We start from the raw sequence: 7,595 nt of genomic DNA on the forward strand, positions 1-7,595 counted from the left end.
AAAAAAAAAAAAAAAGGAAATAAAGATGTCTTGAGAGTGATTGAGGAATGCCTGTGATATTAACCTCTGACCTGCACATATAAATCATATATGTGCCCACACTTTCATGCACCACACATGTATGAATCCAACACACACACACACACACACACAGCACAATCCATCTTTTATTCTTATTCATTTCATTATTCTTTATTCATTTCAGATCACAAGTTTGCCTTTCTCATTTGCTTTTATTTATGTGTATGTGTGTATATCTGTGTGAGTCTATGCCATGTATGTGTGAGTGCCAACAGAGGCCAAAGAGGGTGGAATTACAGGCAGTTCCGAACTGCTTGATGTGGGTGGAGTTCTGGGAACCAAGCTCTGCATGGACAGCAAGTACTCTGAGCTGCTGAGCCATCTCTTCCTCCGTAATTATATTTAGATTAATATTTAGTTACCTCTCTGAAACCCTCAGATCCTTTCACTAATTTTGTTATGCTCTTCTGAATTTAGGAAAATCACCTTCACTTTTTCTTCTCGCACCCATTGCACTGACGTTGCTACATTCAACAGCTAGTTGGATTTAAAAACCCAATCATGGTGTGAGAAACAGGTCACTGATAGCATCTAGAATAGAATAGAATCCCGCAGTGAGGAAATGGGGTGCGACTCAGTAATGGAGCTAATCCCACTGGCATGCACGAAGCCATGTGATCCCAAGCACACCACCAGCACCACCAACAAACACGAGGAACTCGTAAACACCCACTCAGAACATTTCAACAGCCAACTGCCTTTTACACTTAATCTCAGCTGAAAGTCACAGTCAGACATTGCAAATCATTTTTACATTTTAGTTAGAAACTGCGCAGTGGTTCTCCTGTTTCTTAAGATGAATCCTGTGGCACCATCTGAAGAAAACTAATTCCCAGGAGGATAGACAACCCCTGACCTCTGTGCTGCCATTTATGGGTTTCAGGTTGGAACCAAGACTGAGGCCCCCTAAACTGTAGCTAAGCCCTAACTAATTGCTGCTCTTGTGTGAACAGGGGCACTTGAACCTGCTTCCTCTCCTCTGAGATTTGCATCTGAAGATGAAACATTTATGGACCAAATGACATGAGTGTTGGTTAACAGACAATCCCATTAGGCTCCTCCCAAGGACTTAGCAACAGTGACATAGCATATAAAGAGGACTGCTGGCTATTCCAGACTCCTCATCTCTTCTCTTCTCTTCTCTTCTCTTCTCTTCTCTTCTCTTCTCTTCTCTTCTCTTCTCTTCTCTTCTCTTCTCTGTCTGTCTCTTTCCACCTTCCCTCCCCCTCATGCTTTCTCTCTCTGTTCCCATGAATTCTTGGCCAGCCTCTCTTTCTTTCTCTATCCCCGATTTCTCTGCCCTCTTGGCTCTGTTTGCCCCTACCCATTCACCAGGTCCCCCGCCCCACCCCCTGCTCCCTGTCCACAATAAACCAGATCAGTCACATGGCATGATTTCTCAGGGAGACACCTTGGCAGCACCCCTGCTCCTCCCCCAGGTACTCCCTTATTCCCACCACCCCTGCTTTATATCTCATAACAATGAGTTTTGTGGATTACACATTCAGAGCCTAGCTTGCTTCCTGTAACACAGTTGGTGTGATGAGCTTTTCTGCTTTGCTTTATGCCTTTTACTATATAGAGCGTGTAGGACAACCAAGGTTTAGTACACAAGAACCCAGAATGGAAGCTACCTCTACTGTTTCAGTTGTCACCTGGGGTGGGCTCATTGCACATAGAGGGACACCATGTGTCTTCTGGACAAGATGCCATCCCAAGGGATCAGAAATACAGTTGTGGTCTTCTCCTTCACTGTCTCTGCAGATGGTCCAGACTATGTGTCACTGTGGACCCAGCCCTATTTCTTTGCTGGTGTGCTGACTGCTGATATTGGTTCCAATGTGCAGCTGGAATGTAACTGTTTCTCCAAGCCGGAGTCCAGGTACTACTGGATCCATAATGGCTCCCTCCTAAGCATCCCAGAGAAGACCATGACCCTCCCCAGTCTCTCCTGGGAGCAGATGGGCAGTTACCGGTGTGTTGTGGAGAACCCGGAGACCCAGCTGACCTTCTACAGGGATGTCACCATCCAGCCACCTCGTGAGTGCAACCACCATGCTCTCCAAACTTTGCTTCCCATGTGCTTTTTGTCTAGACAGGAGGCCCCTCTGCTGCTACACCCCACTCACAGCTTCTGGTGACATGAAGGGACCAGCATCGGCATAGGACACACCAAGAACCAACTTCTCAGCACAAAGGAGGTGTCTTTGCCTCAGAAAGACAAAGGGAAGGGGAATAAGAGACAAAGACCAGAGACAGAGGGTGGGAGAGAAGGGAAAAGGAACAAGGGAGATAAAGAAAAGGGGTATTTGCTCCAAAGGACAAAGAACTGCTTCTGGATAGAGGGGAAACAGATGTGGCCCTTAACCAAATGGCAGTTTATAGAGGAAAAAGAGGAAGTCCAGTGTTAGGATGAGGGTTTTTTGTTTTTTTGAGACAGTGTTTCTCTGTATAGCCCTGGCTGTCCTGGAACTCACTCTGTAGACCAGGCTGACCTCAAACTCAGAAATCTGCCTGCCTCTGTCTCCCAAGTGCTGGGACTAAAGGCATGTGCCACCACTGCCCGGCGAGTTGGTTTGTTTTAATTGGGCATGTTAATTACGTGAGCCAAAAAGAGCTTTTGATTGCTGGACTTCAAAACTTTGATAGCTGGACCTTGGCAGTCAGCCTCAGGATGAGGAAGTGGTCAAATAAGGGAATAGACCTTAAGAGCTAGCTTTAGTAATGTTACCTAACAATTTAACTGGGCAGAAAAAATGGGGAAGGGCAAGGCCTGCCAGAGCCTTGTTTGCCATGCTCAGGCCTGCCTGCTAGAGCCCTTCAGTGAAGCCCTCCCGCCTCATCCTCTGAGGATCTGACCAAAGCTGCCCGTTCTGTCAATCATGCATAGTCCCCAGTCCTGGAGTTAGAGCAACGTCCACCAGACTGGCCAGCATTTATTTCCTATGTGCTAGCCACAGTCCTGGCCTGTGTGACTATCCTGGTCTCCTGGCACAGTGAGTGGTTCAATACTATCCACGTCTGTCTCACAGGTAAAGAAACATAGCCCCGGGTTGTTGAGTACCTGACCCAAAGCTCCATAGCATATGGGAAAGTGGAGAAATCCTGTCCAAGGGGCTCTGACGCCACAGTCTTTGCTCTCAGTGCATCCATAGTGTACTGTATCTCTCCCAGAGGAGAGAGCAGGAAGACACTGCAGAAATACATATTTCTTCTGGTTTCAAAACAAGGAACTTGGGGCAGATTTGCAAACGAAGAAAGCCCCAGTTTCTCCCCAGCAGCTCTGTCATTTTCCACAAAGAGAGAAAGTGACAGGAACAGGGAGTGAGCCAAGGCAAGGGTACTAAGCCCTGCGGGACTCGAGCTGAGGGCTTGGTGCAGTCACGTGATTGCTACGCAAGCTTGCGTGAGGACCGGAGATCCGTATGCAGAGCCCAGGTGAAAATAATGTCAGCTATGGTGGTGCACTGTGATCGCACCCCGGGTGGCAGAGACAGGAGAATCCCTGGGGCTTGTAGGCCACTCAACCTGCCCACTTTGAGAGTTCCAGGCCAGTGCGAAAGCTTATCTTGAAAACTGAAATGAGGTCAGGAAGAGGAAGCAGGCAGATCTCTGGGTCTGAGGACAGCTGATCTATATAGAGAATTCTTGACCAGGCAGGGCTATACAGTGAGATACTGTCTCAAACAAAACAAAATAGCAAGGTGAACTATTAAGACGGATCAGCAAATGGAAGTACTTGCCTCCAAGCCTGGCAAACTGAGTTCAATCCCAGAGACCTCCAATAATACAAGAAGGAGAGGGATGGCTCCCTCAAATTGTCCTCTGATATCCACACACAGGCAAGTAACTGGATGTAACTTTTTAAAAACTCACATTAGGGAACACCTTCAGAATGACACTTGAGATTAACTTCTGACCGTCATATGCATGACCAAACACATGTATGTGTACACATCACACACACACACACACACACACACACACACACAATGCTCTAGAATCAAAGGATTCCATTTCTAGCTCTGTAACTAATGTGAGCCAGGAGCAAGAATGTCACCATTTCCAGACTCCGTTTTCCCATGTGCAGAGCTAGGACAATGCCTCTGCAGTAGGTTGCTGTGAGAATCAGAACACTGTAGAAGACTGCATGAAAGGTGGCCAGCCTGCTGCACACCCCAGGGAAGACTGGAGGCTGATTCAGCAGAGCGTGCTTCTGAGGCTCCCCCATTCATCATTTTCTACTCCGCAAGACTGGGCTTTAGGAAGGCAAGGCTGTCCAGCCATTAGCTCGCTCCTTGTCCCTTACTGCAGTGTCTGGCATGCCGCTGGCGCTCTGCGATCGTCTTCAGCGAGTTAATGACCCTGTGTAGCCAGCACTGCACCCCTTACAACTCCCTATCCGCAGGACCTAGTATGCTTGCTGCTTCTTTGCTCCACCATCCATTGTCTGCATCCATCCCCACTCTCAAAATAGCTAAGGATGGACTTTATCTCAGTCTGTGGTGCAACGGCGCAGCTCATTGTGTCAGCAGAGTCATGGCAGTGGGAGTGGGAGGCAGCTGGTCAGGGTGCAGAGAGCTGAGTGTTGGTGCTGGGCTCGCTTTTTTATTTAGTCTGGTACCACGGCCCATGGGATGGATCTTCCCTCTTCAGCTAAACCTCTCTGGAAATCCCCTACTAGACCTGTCCCGCAGTGTCTCTCATTGTTGACTCTAAATCAGTCAAGTTCTCAATATCAAGTATCATGTCCTCCCCCCCCGGAAGTTATCCCAGAAGAGCAAGGGGTTGTCTTTATTTTATTTTTATTGTGTGTGTACATGGTGCATATCTACAGAGTGGTGCATCTACAGAGGGTGAAGACCAACTTTGTGGAGTCGGTTCTCCCCTTCCACCTTTACATGGCTTGCTTTGTGAACACTTTATTCCCCGACCGATCTCACCAGCCCCAAGGAATTCATTTTGATCACTGATGATCAAAGTACTGAATAGTACTTTGTACACAGTGGGTACCGAGAAATCTTTGAAGAACCCCCAGGTGGCCAAGTGTGCTGGTTGGTTTTTTTTTTTTTTTTTTTTTTGTCAATTTACATAAGCCTAGAAGTATCTGGGAAGAAAGCCATCTTACCTGAGAAAAATGCCTTCATAATATTGGCCTGTAGACAAATATGTGGGACATTTTCCTAATTAATGACTTGTGTGGGAAGGTCCAGTCCACTGTGGGCAGTGCTACCCCTGGGCAACAGGTGGTCTTGGCTGTTATAAGAAAGCCAGCTGAGCAAATCAGACAGCAAGTCTTGATCCTCATGGCCTGTGCTTTAGTTCCTACCTCCAGATTTCTGCTTGAGTTCCTGTCCTGACTTCCCTTCATGATAGACTGTAAGATAAAATAAGTCCTTTCCTCTGCAAGTTGCTTTGGTCATGGTGTTTTATCACAGCAATAGAAACTCTGGCTATGACAGTGAGTGAAGAAATGAGTTTAATGAGTGTTCTAATTGTGGTGTTGTCCTCTCCACCCAGGGCCACCACTGCCTACTGTGAACAGAGAGCTCTACATCCCAGGACCCTTGGTGATATTTCTCATCCTGTTGACATCCCTGGGAGGTGCCTTCGTGTGTCAAGTCCTGGTCTGCAACCTGTTCCAATTCTGCTCCAGAGGTGACCATTGTTCTACATCATGGGGTCAGGGCTTGGCCTCATGATCCAGGAGGCATGGAGAGATGGCGAGACTGTCCAGAACTGGACACCAGGGTTCTTATGAGGCAGACAGATAGATCCCCAGGACCAGAAGCTAGTGGAAGAGAGAGCTCATGATGAAGGAGCTAGCGACACGTGCTGGGTGCTGAAGGGTGGATTAGTCATGGTCTCCGAAGAGTACAGCACTTCAACTTCAGCACTGACCATACTTAAGAGAGCTAGTTGTTCCAGATGGGAGAGTAAGACTATCCTGGGTGTGGTAAGATGGTGAGCACCACCCCTGGCACCTGACCACTAAATGCCAGTAGTAAAATCCACCACTATTCTGGATTAGATAGCTAAAAATATACCCAGGTTAGGTTAGGGGGACCAAAACTGCCCTGGCATGAAATTCAGAAGTAATAGTGATGGAGCCAGGGAAATGGCACAATGGTAAAATTTTTTCTATTGAAGAATGAAGACTTAAATTTATATCCCCAACACCCATGTAAAAACCATCCATGGCAGTGTGTGTCTGTAATCCGAGCAGCAGAGGATGGCAGGCATATTCCAGGGGCTTACTGGTCAACCACCAGGCTAGCTGAAACAGTAAGTGAGAGACTCCTAAAAAGGAAGGTGGGTCTGGATGTGCTGGCATACACCTTTTGTCCCAGCACTTGGGAAGTAGTGGGCAGGTGGGTCTCTGTGGGTTCTAGGCCATCCTAGTCTACATAGTGAGCTCCAGGTTAGCTAGGGGATACATCATGAGATGATGGTGTAATCATGGTGGTGGATGGTGGTGATGGTGATAGTGATGACGGTGGTGATGGTATCAGTCTGCTACTGTAACAAAATACCTGAGTCAACTTACTTACAAAAATTAAGATAAATCTTGGATCACAGTTTCAGAACTTTCAGTTCATAGTTGCCCCCATTGCTACTGGACCTGTGCCAAAGCAATGCATTCTGGCTTCTCACCTTGTAATGAGCAGAAAGCAAAGGGAAGAAGCTGGGATTCCAGTCCTCCCTTCAATGGTATCCCTTCCAATAACCTATCTTTGTAGAAATAAATAATTAATAAACCGTCCCAGCAGTGGGTCCTGCTACCCACCCCAATTGTTTATGTTCTCGAATGAAAGACACATACAGCCTTTATATTTTGCTATGCCTTACACAGCACAATAGCTGGGCCACTTCCTAACCTCCATGTGGTTAATCTGCCTCCCGAGATAATCCTGAGTTACTACTTGATACATTCTGTGTTCTATGTTTGCTGCTGTGGACCCAGAGGGCTGCCCAGCTGGGCCGCACTCCAGCTGCACCCTCTCAGCTCCTTCACATGGCTGCCATACCTCTCTCTCCTGCCATCTTCTCAGGCATGGCATCTCTCCTCTCCTGCACACAGTTCCAGCATGGCAGCTCTCATTTTTCCTTCTTCCTCTCACTCCCGAGCCTGGGAATACTAAAAGTTCCGCCCCTGTCTGGCCTGCCCAGCCATTGGCTGCCAGACTCTTTATTTACCAATCAGAACCAACTGGGAGCAGGGTCCCTTCAGTGTCTTACGTGTAGACACTCATGTAGGCAGTTTTGGGGACCAAAATTACATAATACAAGCAGCATTAGGCCAAACCCACTACATATCTTACTTCACTAGTCCTTATGTCTTTTTTTTAAATTTTTAATATTTTTTATTACATATTTTCCTCAATTACATTTCCAATGCTATCCCAAAAGTCCCCCATAGCGCCCCCCCACTTCCCTACCCACCCATTCCCATTCTTTTGGCCCTGGCATTCCCCTATATTGGGGCATATAAAATTTGCAAGTCCAAGGGGCCT

At 47.2% G+C, this 7,595-nt stretch overlaps 1 protein-coding gene across 1 annotated transcript in view; it reads left to right on the forward strand.

Moving 5' to 3' along the window:
* Positions 1 to 7,595, forward strand: part of Ceacam18 (carcinoembryonic antigen related cell adhesion molecule 18) — a 19,696-nt gene that overhangs the window by 4,712 nt on the left and 7,389 nt on the right. The window contains exons 4-5 of the mRNA XM_021167520.1: positions 1,846 to 2,121; positions 5,602 to 5,739. Coding sequence (XP_021023179.1) covers positions 1,846 to 2,121; positions 5,602 to 5,739 — 414 coding nt within the window. The remainder of the gene's footprint in view (positions 1 to 1,845; positions 2,122 to 5,601; positions 5,740 to 7,595) is intronic.

The sequence above is a fragment of the Mus caroli genome, chromosome 7, assembly GCF_900094665.2.
Source record: "Mus caroli chromosome 7, CAROLI_EIJ_v1.1, whole genome shotgun sequence".
Taxonomy (NCBI): Eukaryota; Metazoa; Chordata; class Mammalia; order Rodentia; family Muridae; genus Mus; species Mus caroli.